We start from the raw sequence: 23,939 nt of genomic DNA on the forward strand, positions 1-23,939 counted from the left end.
AGGGGAGGGTTCAATAAAATGTAATTTAAAAAAATTAGCCAGTTCATTTCAAGTTTTGTCATACTTCCTCACCTCAAAGTTCACATTAGTATATACACTGTGCAAATTCTTTACTCATAAAAGAACTAGTCTCTTATGGGAGTCCCAGCCTCCAAACTTTCTTGCATTGTTTACAGTTATTAACATTCCATTATAAGAATACGAACACTACTTAGTGGTTAATCCATATACATGTCCAATGGAAGTGTATTATAAATGCTACACTGTATTATCATAAATTAAAATGTGGCCAGTTATCTATTGGTCAATGTGTAGGACTGATGTTGTATATGTGCCACAATAAAAAGATTTAAAAACAAACAAATACAGATAAAGCATCCCACATAGAACAAAAGTTGGTCCATTTAATAAATGTTGTAATCGTGTGAAAAAAAAAGTCTCTCACCATTCCATAGAGGATGACGTGTGAGCCAGAGTGCAACAGAGCTGCCTAGAATGTATGAGGAACACAGTCTATATTACCACAACACCACACACACTAACATGCTGGGATAGCCCCTGGCCAGGGCTCCAGCGTAAGCCGAATGACCAGCAGCATATACTAGGCGACTGCTTATCATATGTACACAAAGTCATTTGACAGCTCAAACGCCTTTTTTGTGACCGTTGGGAGGTATTCTTTCGTCACAATTGCCTAAGGGCTGGTCCATACTGCAGGAGTTTTTTTCTAAGCGCTTGCCATTTTAAAAGCTCTTGCTAATATAATGTGTTCTCACTTGAGCGATGACATTTTATAAAAATCCCCATAGCATTGCATTAGCAAGAGCTTTTCAAATCACTTGCGCTTAAAAAGCTCTTGAAGTGTGCACCAGCTATACATTGTGACTCAGATACACTGACCCATTTGACCATCAAAAGATCAAAACATTGAAAAGAAAGCACAGTAAGGAACGCTTTTAAAGTTGAGCTTGCTGAACAAAATGTAAGGAAAAAAGAAAGGCTGTGGAGTCGGTACAAAAATCCTCCGACTTCTCAGTTTATGATACCACTGACTGACTTCAGGTACCGAAAATTGCTCCGACTCCTCCTCCAGTGTTCTCCCCGGGCTCTTTTAGCCGGTGCTCCAACCAGCTAGTTTTGGTGAGCACCTGGCTGTCATCGGCTCACTTCCTCCTATGCTGTAAGCAAAATTGTGCAGAGAAGCGCCAGCCCTGAATTCTCATCTCGCCCCACCCGGCTACTTTTTCATGCCACCCGGCTGGAAAAAAAATTTCTGGAGAGAACACTGGACTCCTTAGTCTAATTTTTACAAAGGCTATGGATTTGGGTCAAAAATCATACAACTCCGACTCCTCAGTTTATTGAAACCACCGACTCCAGGTACCCAAAACTGCTCCGACTGACTCCACAGCCCTGGAAAAAAAGGCTAGTTTTTCAATTATAGGGCAGGCAGACAAGAGTGGAAGGGGCAACCCGACACTACTGCTGAGGCACGATGTTGAGGACAGTTGCAGCAACGTGCATGCTGCAATTAGCATTTGTAAATCACTTACAATCGTGCTGTTCCCCAACAGTATTTACATGAACAGGTAAAGCAAATTCTTGGGAATCAGACCACAAATGATGGACATGCATTAGAAATTGTGTGTAACTATATTGTGTCTGCTCTGGTAAACGATGTTTAAAGCCACTGATACATCTACTTTTTTTTTTTGAACTTCAACTGGAAGTGACATATCCACTGAAGAATTTGGCACTGGCTACCACAGACAAACTAGTATAACGGGCGTGTCACCAGAACACTGTGGATTAAGCATATGATCTCTGGAATGTGACACTTTCTGTCTTTACTGCAGTGTTTTCTGGAATAAATTGTAACTTCTAAAAATTACACAAAAAAGTATAAATCTGATGCCTTATACACATACAAAGTACATAAGCCGTGTACCCCCCCCCCCCCCCCCCAATTTGTAAGTGGCCAAGTATAACGGATCTCTACACTGCCACAAACCGGCGCTTTGTCCCACCCGTCAAAAGTCAATCAGTGGTGCACCACCAAACTGTTGCTCCACTCTCACCACTGAGCAAGATATGCAGTTAAAGCTATAGCTGAGCCGCATGTCTTGCATATCGAGTGTTGGCTTAGTGATCGATCACAATCATTATGGGTGACACCTACCACAGTTTTCTCCCCAGGTTCTTTTCTAGTTTTGATGAGCACTCGCCTGTCATCGCCTCACCTCCTATGCGGTAAGCAGAGTTGCACACAGAAGCACTGGTCCTGCATTCTTTCATATTGCCCTACCCGGCTACTTTTTCATGCCACCCAGCTACAAAAAATTTCTGGGGAGAAAACGATTACCGGTTGTTCTCATCCACACAAGGAAACTCCAGTGCAAAAACTCTTCCTCTGACTAAATACATAAGTCAGAATCAGTTTTATTTCGCCAAGTACAGCAAGAGCTGTAATCGGAATTATTTGTGGTACACATGGCTTAGACAGAGTATAGATAGACAGAGTATAGACAGACACACAACACATACATAAATAGAAATGCATTAGTCAGTTCGTATCGGCCATTTCGCTACTGTGCAAGTACAGTCCGGTAAATAATAAAGGTGCTGGTAAAAGGCCACCGAGTCCATTTCCGGATAAAGAACCAGGGCAGGCAGCGGCAGGAACCGGCTGACCGACCCAGCAATTAGAAATGCAGGCCGGGCTGGGGCATGTTGGAGTCCTAGATTTCATGCATACACGCATACATTTTCTTATTCGATTCCCTGCAGATTCGATTCATCTGCTGGGAATAGATTCCTCAAAATGTCAGATCAAATTTTGACTGACCAAAAAAAAAAAAAAAAAATAATAAAAAAAAAAGTATACATACACACATACAGTACATATAAAAAATTGGGGCAGGTGCATTGTTAAATTGATGGCCCATATCGCTGCACTTCATAGTGCAGTACTATTCGATCCTGCTGGAATATACTGGAAATTGATGTGCAGTTTGTAGTAGGAATCTATTCTGAATCAATTCTTTTCAGAAAGAATTGTTTTGTTTGGAACATTGAGTGGAAATCTGTGTGTGTATGGCCAGCTTTAGTAAGAACAAAAAAAATTCTACAGAAAATAGACTCCAAGGAAATCTTTACTATTACATGCCAGTTTGCTAAAGAATTCAGATGAGGAATCTGTAAGTGAATAATAAAAAACATGGAATTGCTGTACTGACTATAGATTTTCGCGCAGTAACAAGTAGTACTGCGCATGTGCAGACCGCTACCATCGCCAGGAGTGAGACAGGGGAGCATGCGCAGCCGGCATGCGCAGCTTGCCCTGGACCAGGGGACTTTTTCTGGGGCCAGTTTTAAACAAACGAAGAGGCAGAAGAGGAGGGCGTCGGAGCGATCAGCCTGGAGGGGGCAGGTAGAAGCCTCAGGTGTGTATATTTTATTTATAATCCCCCATTTCAGGTTCTCTTTAATGCTAGGTACACATCATACAATTTTCTGGCATATTTACCTTCCAGATCGATTATTTCCAACATGTGCGATCTGAATTTCGATCGATTTTCCAATAATTTATTTCGATTTAAAAAAAAAAAATCTGACAATCTATAAATCGATCAAAATTCAGATCGGACATGTTGGAAATAATCAATCTGGCAAATAAATCTACCAGAAAATTGTATGGTGTGTACCTAGCACAAGGTATGTACAAACCTGTGATGGATGCCACCCATAGGGGATCAGTACCAGATACCCTTGGGTGACATCGCTGGGCCAGGCTGTACAGCCACGAAGTCAGCTGTGTAGATGAAAATGCATTATGTTGCTATGCGGAAGGACAACAGAGCGGTGTGTGCGTGACGTCACGTGATCAAAGTAGTTGGTCATCGTGAGGGTGAGTTGATCCGCCAGGTGGATGGATTGCAGGGTGGCCATTGGGGGTTGCTGTACACACAGTTGATTATCGGCTGAGGCGTTCGTTATGAACCGCCTCAGCTGACTTTAGTCAAGCATGTGTGTAAGCATTTAAAGGCAAAGAAGATACGAATGCGGAATAAGTAACTGAAATTGGACTTTACAATATACAGTATGAAGTACTAAATAATTACAACTGTTAAGTAGAAATATGGATAACAAACATTATTATAAATAATGAAAGTGATTAAGCTGAACCAACATTCACATTAAACACTTTCCATGCTTGCGCAGATGGGCTGGGGACACAGAGAGCTGCTTACATCCTTATTAGTGATCAGCAGTGCTGAGCTGGACTGAATGTCCGGTGAGCTTCTGTGATAAACAACTATTCAGCTCTATAACTGGCTATGCCAGAAACTCCAAATGGCCTATCTCAGCATATCAGCTCTCAGTGCCGCAGCTTTCTAATCCTTTCAGCCATCTCTTGATGAGGGAAATGTACACCACAGAACAACTTCCATGTAAATAAGAGTAAAATAATAAATAAATCAATGACTGAGGCCACGTTCACAGCAGTGAGGTGTAATGGGCGCTTTGTATTGCGGCTTGCCGCACTGCAATGCACCACCTATGCAACGTTCACAGTGCGAATGCAATGCATAGATAGATATTTAGTTAGTTAGTTAGATAGATAGATAGATAGATAGATAGATAGATAGATAGATAGATAGATAGATAGATAGATAGATAGATATCAGGCTTGGTAAGCTGGATCTCCAACAGCCAGCAGGAGTGGATAGTGTAGTGTCTGGAGCAGATATGTTTCTACCATAGTCTTCTAGGGGAATTATTGTGTGCTCTGCTTACCCCAACGGATCCACTGCAGACTGAAGTGTGAACGGATCCCATAAATGACACAGGATCTTTGGACATGTCCGTTTTTCAGATGCAGAAATGATCCGTTTTTTTTGTCCCAGTGGGAACGGGGCCAAAGATGGAACAGTTGGTTCAGGACAGAAAACGCTGCTTTCTACACTAGTAAGGACCCGTTCACATCACAAACGCGGTTGGCCATGCGTGCGGAACGCGTGCGGACCGCAACGCGTACGAACGCACGCCATCCGCGTTTGTGTGCGTTGCTGATCCCATCACTGAAAAGTGAAGGGACAGCCATGCGTTTTTACAAAAAATGCGTGCAGCATGCGTTCCCGGACCGCACAGGTCCGGAACGCATGCAGTGTGAACATCAGACATTGCACTCTATGCAATGTCTGATGTCGTGCGTGTCGGCCACCTGCACGCGTTTCCAAAACGCGGCTGGAAACGCGTGCAGTGTGAACGGGGCCTAAGGCTTTTAGGGATTAATTAGGGTTAGTGTGACTTCAAGAAATGATAGGCATATCCTAAAGGACTTGCCACAGTGCAACTTTAGACTTGGGGATCTTTTGCTTACTCGTACAACTTTATTCTGCTGGGAATTGAACTCAAGAATTGATATGTGTATGGCTACCTTAAAAGGCCCAAAGCTCCATACACACACCAGATAGAACTCAGCCAAGTCTAGCGTGTTGCTGGATCTTTATCCAAGGGAATAAGTGTCCACCACAACCTTCCCATCAGAAGCTGCTCTATTGTGTGCTGCACCATCCTCTCCTACCCAGAGCAAAATGTACACACATTGCTGGGCTCAATCTCTGCGGCCTATCTGTATGAGTTCTTGCCCGAATCTGTCACTCTATCAGGTGCTAATAGCTACGATAAAAGAAGAACTGCAATGGCAACACTTGCTATGATGTAAATAAAACTAAATTCCACACTAGTGCTATGGATTTAAGAATCTAGATGTAATGGGGTTGATTCCCTAATTGTAGCGCTGCATAACAGCGAGAGCTATCAGCTGTTACGAGCGAAGTATAAGGCTGTAAAAACAAGCGGGCTTTCATTTCTATCACTGCAGTGCACGCTACGCAGAGTGGTGCTTGATGGGGAACCGAGCAGTCAGCGTACGCTATGCTGCTGAATTGCAGCATTGTGAACGCTATGAACTAACGTGGCTTTGATCCTCCCGCCATCATCACTAGCGCGGGTCCAGTCACATTAAAGAACTTGATCCCCACACTCTGTATGGCCCAATAGGCTGCCTGTCAAGAAGACTGTTACGCAGCGCTACTATCAGTAAATCAACCCCATTGTCTCTTAAAGAGACACTGAAGTGTCTAAAAAAAAAATCTTTTTATTTAATAAATGTGTTTAACCTAATAGCCCTAACTAAACCGCCACATTCCCGCCGCTATAAACTATCTAAATCCCCCCTAACTCCCCCCTCCCTCTCCCCTGCAAAATCAACGACTTTCTTGGTCGTGGATTTTGCTGCCCTAAGCGCTTCGGTGTGAGGCAGAGCTATGAGCTGCAGCCCTGCCTCACACGTGTCTATCAGCCGCGTATCTCCACCTCTCCCCCACTCCTCTCAGCGAATGAAGACAGAGGTGCGGGGGAGAGGTGGCAATCCGCCGATGACAGACGCGTGTGAGGCAGAGCTGCGGCTCACAGCCCTGCCTCACACGGAAGCGCTGCCCGGATTGCCCCCCGGGGAGTTTGGGGAGATTTAGTTAGATTAGAGCGGCGGGAATGCGGTGGTTTAGTTAGGGCTATTAGGTTAAACACTTATTAAATAAAAAGAAGCTTTTTTTGAGACTTCAGAGTCTCTATAGTACTGCACTTTTATTGAGCCACAAAACCAGTCCAAACTGAGTTTAACATTGATTTTTAGTGCAATAGCAGTTCCTTTAAATATTACGTGCAGTCCCATAACTCCGATGGTCATTGCTCCTAATAATAGCCAATTAAATTACAATTGAACCACAACCATGAGTACCCACTACCATACTAATATGTTGGGGACCACCACTTAAACAGACCCTCCTCAATCAGGGTCTTACTGCACAGGTGAGACATTTTGGGGCTTCCCTGTACCTCCCCTGAGCCTTCCTAAAATCTGGGGATCTCCAGCACTTTAACTTTAAAAAGAGAGCAGCTTGAAATACTAAAAACTTTGTACAAGAACCAAACATTGAAGAGGGAGCACAGAGCTGATATTAAGACTTATTTATTGAAAAACAGCACTGAAGATCACACGGATCCTGACCTTGCACTGGATGTCATGTTGTTTTGATCAAACTGGGCCCGAAGATAATATGCATGCATGCTTTGAATCCTAGGTATATAGGAAGTGCACTCCTATTGAGGGCTCGTTTCCACTATTGCGGTGCAGAATCGCCTGGATTCCACCGCTGTTGAAATTCCATGAATTAGCATGCGGATGCGAATTTTTGCGCGTTTTTTGCCGCGAATTCGCATGCGAATTCGCATAGGTGAGGGTATATGCGAAATTAACCATGTCACTGCCTGTTTGAATTACATTGGTACCTATGCGAATTCGCATGAAAATTCGCATACCATAGCCGCATGCGAATTTCCTATTAAATACATTAGCGGCGATTCGCATGCATTCCACTCGCAGGCGAATTCGTTGGCTCTTTTGTGCGTTTTTTTACCGCTGAAAAAAACGCACCTCAACAACGCTACAGTGGAAACAGGCCCATCCACTTGCATTACATGTGTGAATCTGCATGCGTTGGACGCATGCAGATTCGCGATAGTGGAAACGAGCCCTGAGGGACAACAAGTCCATTTGATCAATTTGGTTTTAAAGGGGTTTTTTATAGGTTTGTCAGTCTATGTCTTTTTGCAACTAGAGTTTTTCAATAAATAAGTCTTAATATCAGCTCTGTGCTCCCTCTTCAATGTTTGGTTCTTGTATGAGTAAATTACGAGGTGAGACGAGCGCTACATATTATTTATAGCTTCTGGTTGATATCCTGTACATTTGCAGTGTTTTCACTAAAAACTTTGTATTCATAAAACTTTAGAATGCGCATGGGTTCTCTGTTCTCAAACCAGCTGCTGTGTCCCTCTGAGATGATGCAGCAGCCAAATTCCATCCCATCTGCACAGTAAGACCTTGCATGGGAAAGGTCTGTGGATAACACAGGGCTGTGGAGTCGGAGCAATTTTGGGTACCTGGAGTCGCTGTCGGTGGTTTCATAAACTGCGGCGTTGGATGATTTTTGTACCAGTTCAACAGCCCTGTAAGTATTAGACTAAGGAGTCTGAGCCATTTTGGGTACATGGAGTCGGAATCGGCGGTTTCATAAACGGAGGAGTCTGAGTTGGATGATTTTTGTATGGACTTCATAGCCCTTCTTATAATTGTGTGTTGGTGGGTACCTATACTAAGGTGGTGCAATTGTTAACTGATTATCATTAATCACAGGGACTGTGACCCCCAAGCCACAGGGACTGTGACCCCCAAGCCATCCCACACACCACGCACTGTTTTTACAAGGGCACAGCTTATCCAGTGGGAGCATTGCGGGGCCCCTCAGTCGGGGCAAGGGCTCCTATGCAAGTCTGTCTGGAGGCACATCCAGCAGATCACCAGCTCCACCCCAGAACCCCCTATGGTCCAGCGCAGACGGGGCTGCCGTGCAGGTGCCCTTGTAAGACTGAGGAAAAAGGGCCTGCGTTCAGCCATCCCTTCAGCACTCCTGGCGAATGTTCGCTCCCTCCCCAACAAGCTAGATGAGCTTCGCCTTCTTGGCGACAAGCGGGAGATTGGCAGCAACACCCCTGTCCTCTGCTTCACAGAGACATGGCTTCATGAGGGCATCCCTGACAGTGCCCTTCTTCTCCCGGGCTTCAACCTCATCCGGGCAGCCCGTGACACCACTCTCTCAGGGAAAAAGAAAGGCGGTGGGGTCTGCTTCTACATAAACTCCTCATGGTGCCAGAACACGTCACTACTTGCCAGGAAGTGTACCCCCGACCTTGAACTCCTACTTGTCAACTGTAGGCCGACCTACTCACCCAGAGAGTTCTCCTCCTATGTCCTCGTAGGCGTCTACATTCCGCCGGACTCCGACGTCAAACTCGCCGAACATGACCTTAGTGACATCATCACTCAGTGGGAGATGACCCTCCCAGACTCCTTGTTCATGGTTATGGGCGACTTTAACAAGGCTAACCTTCGCAGGGAACTGCCACGGTTCCACCAGCATGTAGCCTGCCCCACCAGGAATACTAGCACTCTTGACCACTGCTACACGGTCCTGAGAGAGGCTTACAAGGCTATCCCCTGGGCTGCAATGGGTTCCTCCGACCATTGCCTCATCCACCTGGTCCCCACCTACAGGAGACGATTGGAATCAGCAAAGCCGATGCTAAAGTCCACAAAAGTGTGGTCAATTGAGGCAAAGAACCAACTCCAGGCCTGCTTTGACAGCACGGATTGGAAGGCCCTGGAATCGCCAAACCTGGACGAGTGGGCGGACACTGTCACTTCCTACATAAGATTCTGCGAGTAATCCTGCATTCCCTCTAAGTCCTTCAAAATCTACCCGAATAACAAACCTTGGTTTTCTAACCGGCTACGACAGCTGCGGAAGCGCAAAGAAGCTGCCCACAAGTCTGGCTCGCTAGAGGACTTCAGAACAGCCAGGAACTCCCTCAGCAAGGAACTGAGAGCCGCAAAACGGGAGTATGCGGAGAGGTTGAGACAGAACCTCAGCTCAAACGACCCAAGGGCCGTCTGGAAAGGGCTCAAGTTGGCCACAAACTACAAGCCTCCCCCCCAGCATGCCACACCAAGCATTGAGCTAGTCGAGGAACTTAGTGACTTCTATTGCCGGTTCGAGGACCCAACGGAACTGCAGCGGCATCCTACACACTCTGCCCTCCTCTCTGGAAGCCCGAGCTCTTCCACCCCAGCAGTAAGCGAGGCTGTGGTCCTGCGCCACCTGTCGACGCTGAATGCGAGGAAAGCCTCAGGCCCTGATGGTGTGTCCCCAGCCTGCCTGAAAACCTGCTCACGGCAGCTGGCTCCCATCCTTACTCCCATATACTCCAAGTCCCTAAATGAAGGCAAGGTCCCTACATGTTTTAAAAAATTCACCATTATCCCTGTCCCAAAAAAGCAAGGTGTCACGGACATTAATAATTTCAGACCAGTGGCCCTCACATCCGTTGTCATGAAGATCTTTGAGAAAGTGATCCTATCCTTCCTTAAAGAGGAACTGTAACGCCAAAACGGCCCCTGGGGGGTACTCACCTCGGGTGGGGGAAGCCTCAGGATCCTAATGAGGCTTCCCACGCCGTCCTGCGTCCCTCGGGGGTCTCGCTGTAGCCCTCCGTGCAGTCCGGGCAGCGGTGACGTCATTATTTACCTTCCTGGCTCCTGCGCAGGCGCTCTGATGCCTCTCGGCGCCGAAGTAGGCGGAAATACCCGATTGCCGTCGGGTCTGCTCTACTGCGCAGGCGCAAATTTCCGGCGCCTGCGCAGTAGAGCGGACCCGACGGAGATCGGGTATTTCCGTCTATTTCCGTGCCGAAAGTCGCCACAGCGCCCCCGCTGGAGCCAGCAAAGGTAAATATTGAACTGACAGTCGGCACAGTCGCCGGCTGTTCGGAGGGCTGCGGCGAGACCCCCGTGGGACAGAGGACGGCGTGGGAAGCCTCATTAGGATCCGGAGGCTTCCCCCACCCGAGGTGAGTACCCCCCAGGGGAGGTTTTTGTTGTTACAGAGTCTCTTTAAGGACTCCACACTGCACCAACTGGACCCGTTTCAATTTGCGTACAGAGCGAATAGATCCACTGACGACGCGATCAACATCTGCCTGGAGTACATCACGGACCACCTGGACAGACCAGACTCATACGCCAGAATGCTCCTTCTGGACTTCAGCTCGGCCTTCAATACCATCAGCCCCCGGATACTGCATAACAACCTTGTAGACCTTGACGTTCACCCCACCCTTCGCTGCTGGATCATGGACTTCCTAACAGGCAGGTCCCAAATTGTAAAGCTGGGCAACATCTCGTCCAGGCCAAGAACTACTAACACTGGAGCCCCTCAAGGCTGTGTCCTGTCACCTTTCCTGTTCTCGCTCTATACTAACAATTGTATATCCATGACCAACTCCGTTAAGGTAATCAAATTCGCCGACGATACCACCATTGTTGGCCTCATTAACAAGAACGATGAGCGGGCTTACAGGCAGGAGGTGGACAGGATCTGCCACTGGTGCCAGGAGAACAAGCTGGTTCTCAACACTACCAAAACTGTTGAGATGCTCATTGACTTCAGAAGGCAGAGCACCAGCCCCGGCCCGATCTACATAGATGCATCCGAAGTTGAAAGAGTACCCAACGTTCGCCTCCTGGGCACAACAATCTCAGACGACCTGAACTGGAAGGCGAACACTATCTTAACCCAAAAGAAGGCCCAGCAGAGGCTGTTCTTCCTGCGTCAATTAAAGAAGTTCGGCATGGCCCAAGAACTTCTTAAGTCCTTCTACTCTGCCACTATTGAGTCGGTCCTCTGCTCCTCCATCCTCGTCTGGTATACTGGTGCCTCGGCCGGCGACAGATACAAACTACAGAGGGTCATCAGAACAGCGGAGAAAATAATTGGAAAGCCCCTCCCCCCACTGGAGCTCATTCACAACTCCAGGATGGGCTCCAGAGCAAAGAAGATCGCCAATGATCCATCACATCCAGGTCATCGTTTCTTTACAGGGCTACCATCGGGCCGGAGGTTTCGTGCAATCCACACCAAAACTACGAGACACAGAGACACTTTCTTCCCCACAGCAGTGAGACTCTTAAACTCCAACTAAGCCCCCCCTCCCCAAGGTTGCATCTTTCTTTCTAGCTGCTGAGCCCATGTTACTGAAAGTGTTATTTTTAATTTTATTTTAACTCTATGTAAAAGTCTGTTCTTTTTGTCCTTCACTGTTACTCCTCTTTTTGTTTCTCTTTGCACTGTTACTGTTATGGCTACCAAGGCAATGTCTGCCTTTATCTCGCACTGTCCTTTTCTCACTGTCTTTCTACTGCTGCAATTCAATGCTATTGCCAAATTTTTCTGTGCCTGTTTTGTTGCTAAAACCAATTCCGGGCATGACCCAGTCGTGCTTGGCGAAATAAAAGGATTCGGATTCTGATTCTGATTAAGAACTAGGCCTACAAGAGCTCTGAGACTGGACATCAATTTTAATACACATAGTGATTTTGGTTGAAAAAAAAAAAGACATACGTCCATCGAGTTCAACCAGTACACTTATTACAACATCTGCCATATCCACTATCGCGCAATCCAAGTTGCATAAAATAAGTAGTACTTCAAATGTAGTTTACTGTATGTGTTTGAAAGCTAATAAAAGTCTTACTTTCACTTTTCATTAGGCCTAAAGAAAACTACAGACACAGATACATGTGTTATAACCATCTACTTATTCCACTAGGAGCCGGGGCCGTTTCCCTTTCTGCTGTGCAGCCGCAGCACAAACCACTAAGCTGGGCCATGCAGAAATCTGCAACATGCCCTCCAGATTCACACTTCAGTGCGATCTGAATGGCAAGCCCATGTTAGGGATAGGCAGCTTTTCCCCACCCTTCTCGTTTGCAGGGAAATGCTGCAGATTTGTGTAGAATTCAGCACTAGTGGAACTAGACCCTTACAGCTGCATGTATGCGTTATTAGGTAATCCAGGCTAAATGAGAGGAAAGCTTTTTACAATATCTTCAAAACAAAACTTAAAGAGAGACAGCAAACAAGACCGGGAGTCACTGCAGCAGTAACATTTGGTAGACAGTGGCCAGAGGTCCGTGGGTCATCACAATATTGCATACTGCCATGTACCCGATCGACTATGAAGAACTAAGATTTTCCAACATGCTCGATTAAGACATTCAACTGATTTTGGCCTGAATTCAGTTGAATCGTCGATCGGCATACTTCTTGAGGCACAGATTTTCATCTGATTCAATATTATTAAATCGGATGGTCAATCAGGGCGCAATATCGCTAGATGTGGGGTCAGCAATAGTTTTGTGATATTTTAGGTTTTCTGGTACATGAAGTGCAGAGTATTTCTCTGGGACACAGATTGGGAAAACAGATTTAGTTCTACTTTAAAATCAAAGGGTTACACCATATTTAGTATTTTATACTGTTTAGTGTCCTTTCTGAAACATTTTGTTTTGACCAATTAATTATTTGTGACATTTTTTAAGCGTTGTCACTATATAGCATTTTGCATGCGTCTTGGGCCTTGTTCCCACTTGAGCTGAGAACGGACATTTGACAGTTCTCAGCTCATTGCTAAACTGACAGTGAGCGACTCCTTTTTTATAAATATGAGCCGCTCACACTTGTCAGTCTGCAACGGATCCATGTGATCTGTTGCTGTAAACGGGCCGCACTTCTGTGCCCGGGCAGACAGATGCTTTCCCCCATATAACCTATGTGGGTAATACATCTGCTCCGGGCTACCGCCAGACCAAAGCACAAACTACACTGTCACTTGCTAGAAAGTTACTGAAAAAATGTGAGCCGCGTTCACACGTACAGGGACTGTCCCCTGGCTGGATCAGGACTCAACAGTTCAAGGTCAAGTCCTATAAAGAAACATCAATAGCCTACAGCAATGCATCTGTTTATATGGAGTGGGGAGGAGAGGGCACACGAAGGATCGGCTTTCGACGGGCAGGGTGAGAAGGAGAACAATGCACTCGGGCGTCAGTTGGGCACCGTTCAAGTTCTCCAAGTGGCAGTGACAGCCAAGCACATTGTTCTACTCCTTACCCTCAGCCAGAAGCTGCTCCATCCTGTGCTACACTTTCTTCCAGCCCCTTCCCCCAATCTCCCTATACCAACATCTGAGCAGACCTGATGGAAGACCACTTATTACATATGCACATATCAAATACTACCAGCAAAATCAACTTACATGAGACAGTAACATCCTGCTCTGAAGCCATACAACACCGCCTGTACACAGCCACAGCGTGCAATCAAAGCTACCAATCATTGGTCTACCATCAGGACTGCTCCTTGTCCATCCCTCTTTGGCATTGTCTCAGTATGGATTGACTGGGTGCTTGTGTGATAGGCTGTATATTTGTTGGGGCAGTCTAAAGCCCAATCTACACGATATGATTCTTTGTACGATTCTATTTACGATTCGATTAAATCCGACATGTCCGATCGGGATTCGATTAAGTTTGATTTGCCATTGCAAAACAATGACAAATCGAATTGCATCGAATCGAATCCCAATCGGACATGTCGGATTTAATCAAATCGGAATCGTACAAAGAATTGTATCGTGTAGATTGGGCTTTAGAAGCTTCACAAAGGGGATACACCCCAAAACAGCAGTCTGTCACTACCTACTTTTATATTTGAATGTCTGCATTAGAATAAAAGGAGCTATCTTTTCTATATTGCAGTGCCGAACCTCCATAGTGATTGCTTGTAGGATCCTTTTAAAAGGTACTGGAGTTCTGACACGCACTTATTTTTGTTTTTGGCCATTGGTTGTTCCCATCCCTGGTGTAGTGTTTTTCTTTCTACAAGAACTAGAATGGCTGAGCTGTAACTATGTACAGTGCTAAACAGGTCTGAAAAGCAAATGAATCATTAGAAGGGTTAAATCAATCATCATTAGCTTCCAAATCTGATTAGCCATGTGCAGTTCTTGCCCTGCCAATGACACTTCCGGTTACCAGGAATTGAAAAATCAGCATTAAAAAGAACAAACCATTCATCTGTACTCAGGACATTGCACTGCATCTTTTCTACTGGCTTACATTTAGCATTTTCGGATTGAATTAGCTCAGACTGAAAGTACTTTTTATGTTACCTGTCACATAACTTCAACTGCTACCTGTTAGTTCATATTTGAGGTCTATGAAGGTCATTCAGCTCAGACCTTGATGTCTGTTATGCTGGGCACACACGTTGCGATTTCCCGTTCGATCCGCGGGATCGATTATTTCCAACATGTTCGATTGGGTTTCGATGGATACAGCCGTCGATTTTGCATACTTAACATGAGTAAATCGACGGCTGTCTTGATTGAGACCCGATCGAACAGGTCTGAAATAATCGATCGACCGAAATCGAGCGGGAAATCACAACGTGTGTGCTCAGCATAAGGCAACCTGTGTATTTGTTTAACCACCTCAGTTCTACATGACATCAGCATCAGCTTAAAGTACACTTGAACTGAATGAGATATGGAAGCTACCATATTTATTTTCATATAAACTATTCCAGATGAATGTTAGTCCTGATGATCTCTTTGACTGCAGTAGTATCAGGATCACACCTGAAACAATCATGCAGCTTGCAACTTTAAGAAAACCTGTAACTTTAAAGACATCCCCTGGGGGGTACTTTTCTCGGGAAGGGGAAGCCTCTGGATCCTAGCAAGGCTTCCACAGTCCTCCAGTGTCCCGGCAATCCAGCGCTGCGACCCCCAAACAGCTTCAAGGTAAATATTTACTTACAGCGATCCAGCGCAGGCGCAGTAGCGGCTCCTTGTACGGACTAAGGAGGAAATAGCCAAGCCCGATTGTATCTGCTCTACTGCCCAGGCATGAGTCCTTTGCACCTGCGCAGTAGAGCGGATCGATCGGACTCGGCTATCTCCGCTTTAGCCCAAACAGAGAGCCGCTGCTGAGCCTGCTCAGGATCACGGTACGTAAATATTGCCTGTCGCTTGTCAGGCTTTGGTGGAGTCATTGCTGGATTACCCTAAGCTACAGAGGATGGGGGAGCCTCATTTAGACCCTGAGACTGCCCCCTCCAGATGTAAGTATGCCCCAGAGGGGTTTTTATTTTTGTTACAGGGTCTCTTTAAGTCTGACTACAGTCAGAAACATCTGATCTGCATGCTTGCTTGTTCAGGGTCTATGGCTATAGGTGTTAAGAGGCAGAGCTCAGCAGGATGGGCAGGCAACTGGTATTGTTTAAAAAGAAATAAATATGGCAGCCTTCATATCCCACTCAGTCCAGGTGTCCTTTAAAACTATAGAATGCCCAATTTTTTGGACCCTTATGATTGTTTAGAGCTTATGATGGAAATTCTGATAATGTCCATTACAATTGTGTGGCAATTATAAACAGGATGTTTCATATTAGTATGTATGCTTCTAAAGGCTCGTACACGCGTCGGATTTTCGCAAACAACCCGTCGTTTGGACGTCAAATCAGACGCGTGTACAGTCTGTCGTTCAGCTGATAAGCCGATAAGACTGGACTTCCTGGCAATCCACTGCATTCCACCCAAGGACAAGATGACATCCCAGACAGGCCTGGTACAAGAGGAGCAGCGCCTTGTGGGTAGATAGTGAGGCTGAACCCAAAGGCACACTTCATTATTAACCTCCCTTATGGGGGATTCACAGTATTACATAAAGGAAAAAAAAAAACACGCATACGGCCCGCATCTGTGCAGGAGCACAAAGCTGCTTGTGCATTGCGCCTGCACAGTGCAGCCATGGTCATACTGGAGCATGGCTGTAAGATCACAGAAGTGAAGAGGGGAGGACATACTACGCACACAGGGCGCAGTATGTCCGGATGGGGGGTCAATCAAGTCGCCGGACACCGGGAGGTATATTAGACGAACGGAGGCAGGCGGAGGGGGGCAGGAGGAGCTAAAGGTATTTACTTGTAATCCCCCACACACTGCCGCAATCTTATTTTCAGCTGTGGTATCCTTTAAAGAGGAGCTGTTAGGTATAGGGTCTCAGAGAAAATAAACACATATATCAGTAGCTAAATATAGGCTGTACTTACATTACATATGCATTTCACTGTCCACGTTTGGATTTCACAGAATTTTTATATAGTATATGCAGAGAATGATGCTCCTGACAGCTCATGGCAGGCTCCATGTTTGTCTGTCTCCTATGAAGCCAAATGTGTCGTCATGTCCTCCCTGCTTCCTGATCACAGAAAAGCTCGTACTGAATAACACTAGTTTGCAGTGAATATTAATTAGCCATGTGGCTAGGAACAATAGCGGACTCCTGCAGTGTACTCTGCCGGGAGATTTATCAGTGCTGTGCGCTGGACTGAGTTACATGCTATTGTTACTTGACCCTGTAACTTCTCATTAGCAGCCGAGGGGAGGGCCCCAGAATGCTTTGCAGTAAGGTTTGCGGCTTGCGTCCTCTTAAGAGCTTGGGTCTAACAGCTTTGCTGATAAGCACACATCAAATGAAAGAGAGATTTTTATCTTCACTATTGCCTTTTTGGCTTCCGTCTAAACTGTTTAACACAGGAGAATAGAGGTTTAAATTAGCTTCTGCAGCCTGACAGTTACTCTTTAACAAGGCCTCTTGAATATGTTTAGAGGGTCCTAGCACTAGACGGCTAGAGCAAAGACATGGGAAGCCTCTGGACTATTCAAAGGCTCCCCTATACTGAGTTAAATATCGTGTGTGTTTGTGTGTGTCACAGGTACACTTTAGCAGGCTTCTCTAAATCAGCCCTAAACTTATATAGGAAATTTTAGACTATAACGATGGTTAGTGTATTAAATTCTGAGCTTCTTGGAAGACACTCAAAGGAAACAGAGAATGTAATGTGGCCAGTTTAACCAGGGCTGTGGAGTCGGAATTGGAGTCGGGGCAATTTTGGGCACCCGGAATCGGAGTCGTTGATTTCGTAAACTGAGGAGTCGGATGATTTTTGTACAAAATCCACAGCCCTGTTAAGTATTAGACTAAGGAGTCTGAGCCATTTTGGCTACCCGGAGTCGGAGTTTCATAAACTGAGGAGTCGGAAGATTTTTGTACCGACTCCACAGCCCTGAGTTTAACTGACATGGGGCTTCTCTCCGCCCCTTATAGTCCTCCTGCTCCCTTGCTTTTTTTTCCCTCCTCCATTCAGCAGCTGCCATACCCTTTGAAAGCTGCATGCCCAGCTCCGGACCACATCACCTCATACAAATTACTACTGCGCAGGTGCTGAATGCTCCTGGCTACAAGAGCGAGCTCCACATGCGCAGAAGCTTGCGACTGACAATCAGTCCACTTATGAAAGAGCAGAGCGGCTGAATGGAACAGAGCGGAACAATGGCGAGGGACCAGAACAACTACAGGAGGCTGAAAGAAGCCCAGGTGAGTTAAACTGGCCACATTACTTTCACTAAGTTTCCTTTAGAGGATACCAGAGCCAAAATAACCTAGAGAAATGGGGGAGCAGGCATATATTGTGACCTGTCCTGATGCCTACCCCGTTCTCCTTTCTACCCCAGCATCCTAACTTAATGCCCATCTGACAGCCTCTTCCAGGCCACCAGAGTCGGGCATAACTGTGCAGGTGCTGGCTGGGCTGCATGTATCCTACATTGCGCACCCGTGGCCGAGAGCGCTCTTCACATATCGCCATGCGCAAAATGTCATACACATAGTGCTCCCTGCCACTGCATGTGCTGTAGGATGTGTGCAGCCGGGTCAGTGCCTGCGCAGTAATGCCTGAATCCGGGGACCCATAAGAGGCATTTAGGTAGTATGTGGGGGTAGAAAGGAGAATGAAGGAGTTTCTCTAGGTTATTTCAGATCTGGTATCCTTTAAAGCTGTTCATTGTACTCTTTAAAGGATACATGTGGCAAAAAGCAGAGAAGCACTTTACTCACATGGTGCTTCTTCCAGTCCCCAGCAGTCTACCTGTCCCACCGTCAAAGTTCCGCTGTGCTCAATGTCACAACTGTCTCCTCCTTAAGATCATGAACCACAGCTGGGTCACGGCCTCTGTACATGCACAGGTGGGCGGCGCACCTCTCATGATTGCAGTTCATCTTAGTAAACTGCGCAAGAGCAGAGTTCTTGCAGCCATGGGAGCGCGATCATGAGGGCCGAGCAGCCCTCCTGCACATATGCAGAAGACCACGACCCAGCTGTGGGTCCCAAGCTTCAGGAGACCTTAGGTAAGTCTCCCTAACACTGCTACTGCCTATAGAGCGCATCCTAGTGGCTGCAGCTCTGGCGCTTTGAGTCCACCAGGAGAAAAACGCAATATAAATGTCATATGTCTTGTCTTTGTCAATCTTACAAAAAGGGCAGCAGCAGCCTTGAGCAAGGCAGAACTTCGGCACTGGAGCGGTTACACTGCTAGAGGCTGGAAGAAGTCCCAGGTGAGTAAAGAGTTTACTTTTTTGCCTCATTGTATCCTTTAAATCGAAACTGTAAATTCCTGTAAAAAAAAAAAAAAAACAGTCCCACTTATCTGGGGCTTCCCCAAGCCCCCAGTAGCTGTCCTGTCCTGCACAAGCCTCCGTTCTCCCGCTCCAGCTACTTTCGTTACCGTAATCTTGCAAGTCGTCGGCAACTGCGCGCCCTTGGGCTATGTAAAGCTTTCTTTGCGTTTCTGCCTGCAATAGCGTCCTGCGCTAATAGCGCAGGACACTATAGCAGGCGAGAACGCAAAGAAAGCTTCGCATAGACTGGTGGCGCGCAGGCACAGTTGTCGACGGCAGTAATGAAAGTAGCTGGCATGGAAGAACGGAGGCTCGCGCAGGACAGGACGACTGCTGGGGGCTTGGTGAAGCCCCAGGTAAGTGATTTTTTTTTTTTAACAGGAATTGACAGTTCCACTTTAAGTGTACAATAATAATAATAATAATAATAATAGGACCTCTGACTAGTGCTTGCCAGGAAGCAGGAGACGCAGTATCACTTTTATGGCAGCTCTGTAACCTTATCTTGCAGCGTGCCTAACTTCCCTCCCTACAGCTGCTCAGGAGCCAAGCAGTTACCCCTCTCCCGGCATTCCCTGGCAGCCTTACACTGTGACGTGCCCGCATCCTCGCACCACCACCGGGTCAGGGGAATACTTGAGAAGCTGCTCCTCCAGCGCCCGCTCTTCATCTTCCTCTTCCTCCTCATAAATCTCATCAAAATCCGCCATTCTCTCTCCTCTCCCGAGCTGGGCGCACACCGGGAAGCGCCGCAGCCGTCTCCTCCTATCCCCGGTTCTGCCGTTACCAGGAAGCTGAGGCCGCCATACCCGATGACTGCGTCACGACGTGCGTGCGTCCTGCACGTCATCAGAAGGCAGTCACGTGACAGCCAGTACTGCAATGTTTTTATTTTTTTCCTTTCATCACTCTCGAAACTTTATTGTTTCGCACACACATGCTGTCATACTGAGGAGCTAAAGTTTCAGATTGACAGTAAAGCATAGCTCCCAACTGTCCCTTTTTCGGAGGGACAGTCCCTCTTTGGGAGCCCTGTCCCTCTGTCCCTCTTTTCTCCTCATCTGTCCCTATTTCAGGACTTTGTCCCTATTTCTATGTAAATATATATATATTTCTCTACTAAAAATGTGTTTGATTGACTCTAAACTTTATTCCCATCCTTTAAATTGATATATTACTAATTTTAAAATGTTAATATGAAGGAAAATGAACCAGGATAGAAAGGACCAGTGTGGTTTGACTTATAAAAAAAACATATTTTTCTCATTAAATCTTTATGGTATGCGTGACTAGGGGTGTGACGGGGCGTGATTAGGGGTGTGGCAGGGGCGTGGCTTAAGTGTCCCTCTTTCTCATCTCAAAATGTTGGGAGGTATGGTAAAGCAGGGGTCTCAAACTCAAATTACCTGGGGTCCGCAGGAGGCAAAGTCAGGATGAGGCTGGACCGCATAAGGGATTTCACAAAAAAAGTCCTCAAATGTCATTATTAAAGAGTGTCTGAAGCGAGAATAGATCTCGCTTCAGACCTCATATATAGCAGGGGCACGTGTGCCCCTGCTAAAACGCCGCTATCCCGCGGCTTAACGGGGGTCCCTGTCCCCCCAAATCCCCTCCGTAATGCGGGGGAGCGCTTCCCCATTGGGGCAGGGCTAACCGCCGCAGCCCTGCCCCACACGCGTCTGTCAGCGCGTATCTCCGCCTCTCCCCCGCCCCTCTCAGTCTTCCTTCACTGAGAGGGGCGGGGGAGAGGCGGCGATGCGCGTCTGATAGACGTGCTGGGAGGCAGGGCTGCAGCCGTTAGCCCTTGCCTCCAGGAAGCAAAATCAGCGACCAAGTCTGCGATCAAGGTTTTCGGGGGGTGGGTTGGGGGGTCAGGGACCCTCGTTCAGCCGCGGGATAGCGGCGTTTTAGCAGGGGCACACATGCCCCTGCTATATATGAGAGCTGAAGCGAGATTTAGTCTCGCTTCAGTGTCTCTTTAACAGTTTTAATTATTTCTTCTGAACATGAAGTGTGCGAACTATTTTGCCTATTTTACCTTTAAGTTCGCTTCAGTGCTCCCATTACAGGTAATCCGCCGTGTCCCCGCCACAAAACGAGGGCTGCATAGCCCCCAAATCCCCCGGGGGGCAATCCGCCGGCATTTCCTGGAAGGGGCAGAGCTTTCAGCTTCAACTCTGCCCCTCCTGACGTCAATCACGGCGGATCACCGCCTCTGCCCACCCCTCTCACTCTTTCTTCACAGAGAGGGGCGGGGAGAGGCGGTGAACCGTGCAGCGATTGACGTCAGGAGGGGCAAAGCTACAGCTGGAAGCTCTGCCCCTCAGCGCAGTCGTGGATGTTTGCCCGGGGGTTTTGGGGGCTCTGCAGCCCTCATTTAGCGGCGGGGATGCAGCAGATTACTTGGGAGCACTGAAGCAAACTATAAGGTAAAATAGCGCAAAAGGTGGATCAGCGCAACACCAGGCCGCCTCCGAATGGCCTCCATCAGAGATGCGCTGAGCCCCCCCAGGAACTACAAACGCACCTTGAACCCAAACAGAAGCTCTGCATATACACCAAAAGCATGGCTGTTAAGTGGGAGCAGCTGACCAAAAATTAATCACATTAGTACATAGCAAGGAAATGAGCAGCGCTACTTAAAAACAGACTAGTGCCTACCTGCAAAAGAGTGCAAGCCCCACTTGTGGGGTCGAATACACACCGAGCATACACATGACCTGTCTACCACTAGAGGAGGATGTTGGTTTCCATTAACAGCTTGCATGCAACCTATTAAGTACTCGTCCCTCCCACTGCGAAGAAGTCAATCCTCCATGGGAGGGGCCTAACACTAACTAAATCCTAACCTATGTATATGCATAGCCTGGGTGCGGCTAATCAAATAAAATTGAAAATTGCGCAAAAGGTGGATCAGCGCAACACCAGGCCGCCTCCGAATGGCCTCTATCAGAGATGCGCTGAGCCCCCCCCAGGAACTACAAACGCACCTTGAACCCAAACAGAAGCTCTGCATATACACCAAAAGCATGGCTGTTAAGTGGGAGCAGCTGACCAAAAATTAATCACATTAGTACATAGCAAGGAAATGAGCAGCGCTACTTAAAAACAGACTAGTGCCTACCTGCAAAAGAGTGCAAGCCCCACTTGTGGGGTCGAATACACACCGAGCATACACATGACCTGTCTACCACTAGAGGAGGATGTTGGTTTCCATTAACAGCTTGCATGCAACCTATTAAGTACTCGTCCCTCCCACTGCGAAGAAGTCAATCCTCCATGGGAGGGGCCTAACACTAACTAAATCCTAACCTATGTATATGCATAGCCTGGGTGCGGCTAATCAAATAAAATCGAAAATTGAAAATTGCGCAAAAGGTGGATCAGCGCAACACCATGCCGCCTCCGATTGCCTCCATCAGAGATGCACTGAGCCCCCCAGGAACTACAAACGCACCTTGAACCCAAACAGAAGCTCTGCATATACACCAAAAGGTAAGGATTTAGTTAGTGTTAGGCCCCTCCCATGGAGGATTGACTTCTTCGCAGTGGGAGGGCCGAGTACTTAATAGGTTGCATGCAAGCTGTTAATGGAAACCAACATCCTCCTATAGTGGTAGACAGGTCATGTGTATGCTCGGTGTGTATTCGACCCCACAAGTGGGGCTTGCACTCTTTTGCAGGTAGGCACTAGTCTGTTTTTAAGTAGCGCTGCTCATTTCCTTGCTATGTACTAATGTGATTAATTTTTGGTCAGCTGCTCCCACTTAACAGCCATGCTTTTGGTGTATATGCAGAGCTTCTGTTTGGGTTCAAGGTGCGTTTGTAGTTCCTGGGGGGGCTCAGCGCATCTCTGATGGAGGCCATTCGGAGGCGGCCTGGTGTTGCGCTGATCTACCTTTTGCGCAATTTTCAACTTTCGATTTTATTTGATTAGCCGCACCCAGGCTATGCATATACATAGGTTAGGATTTAGTTAGTGTTAGGCCCCTCCCATGGAGGATTGACTTCTTCGCAGTGGGAGGGACGAGTACTTAATAGGTTGCATGCAAGCTGTTAATGGAAACCAACATCCTCCTCTAGTGGTAGACAGGTCATGTGTATGCTCGGTGTGTATTCGACCCCACAAGTGGGGCTTGCACTCTTTTGCAGGTAGGCACTAGTCTGTTTTTAAGTAGCGCTGCTCATTTCCTTGCTATGTACTAATGTGATTAATTTTTGGTCAGCTGCTCCCACTTAACAGCCATGCTTTTGGTGTATATGCAGAGCTTCTGTTTGGGTTCAAGGTGCGTTTGTAGTTCCTGGGGGGGCTCAGCGCATCTCTGATGGAGGCCATTCGGAGGCGGCCTGGTGTTGCGCTGATCCACCTTTTGCGCAATTTTCAATTTTCGATTTTATTTGATTAGCCGCACCCAGGCTATGCATATACATAGGTTAGGATTTAGTTAGTGTTAGGCCCCTCCCATGGAGGATTGACTTCTTCGCAGTGGGAGGGACGAGTACTTAATAGGTTGCATGCAAGCTGTTAATGGAAACCAACATCCTCCTCTAGTGGTAGACAGGTCATGTGTATGCTCGGTGTGTATTCGACCCCACAAGTGGGGCTTGCACTCTTTTGCAGGTAGGCACTAGTCTGTTTTTAAGTAGCGCTGCTCATTTCCTTGCTATGTATAAGGTAAAATAGGCAAAAATAGTTCGCTTCAGTGTCTCTTTTGCTTTTGCCGGCGCGGGCCACAAAATATTGTACCGAGGGCCGCAAATGGCCCGCGGGCCGTGAGTTTGAGACCCCTGCAGTAAAGGCAATCAAGGTAATAACAGTAACTTACAATGATTAATTTAACCCTTAAAGTGTGAACCTGAACCAAATACAATGATTTAAAATAAACACATGATG

The 23,939-nt window shown here is 46.9% G+C and overlaps 1 protein-coding gene across 1 annotated transcript in view; it reads right to left on the reverse strand.

The window, feature by feature from the left end:
- CHIC2 (cysteine rich hydrophobic domain 2) overlaps positions 1-19,898 on the reverse strand; it is a 54,152-nt gene extending 34,254 nt beyond the window's left edge. Inside the window, exon 1 of the mRNA XM_068268489.1 lies at positions 19,634-19,898. Within this exon, the coding sequence (XP_068124590.1) occupies positions 19,634-19,755 (122 nt within the window). The 5' untranslated portion in view covers positions 19,756-19,898. The remainder of the gene's footprint in view (positions 1-19,633) is intronic.
- Between the last annotated feature and the right edge of the window lie 4,041 nt (positions 19,899-23,939).

This window comes from Hyperolius riggenbachi, chromosome 1 (genome assembly GCF_040937935.1).
Source record: "Hyperolius riggenbachi isolate aHypRig1 chromosome 1, aHypRig1.pri, whole genome shotgun sequence".
NCBI classification, from domain to species: Eukaryota; Metazoa; Chordata; class Amphibia; order Anura; family Hyperoliidae; genus Hyperolius; species Hyperolius riggenbachi.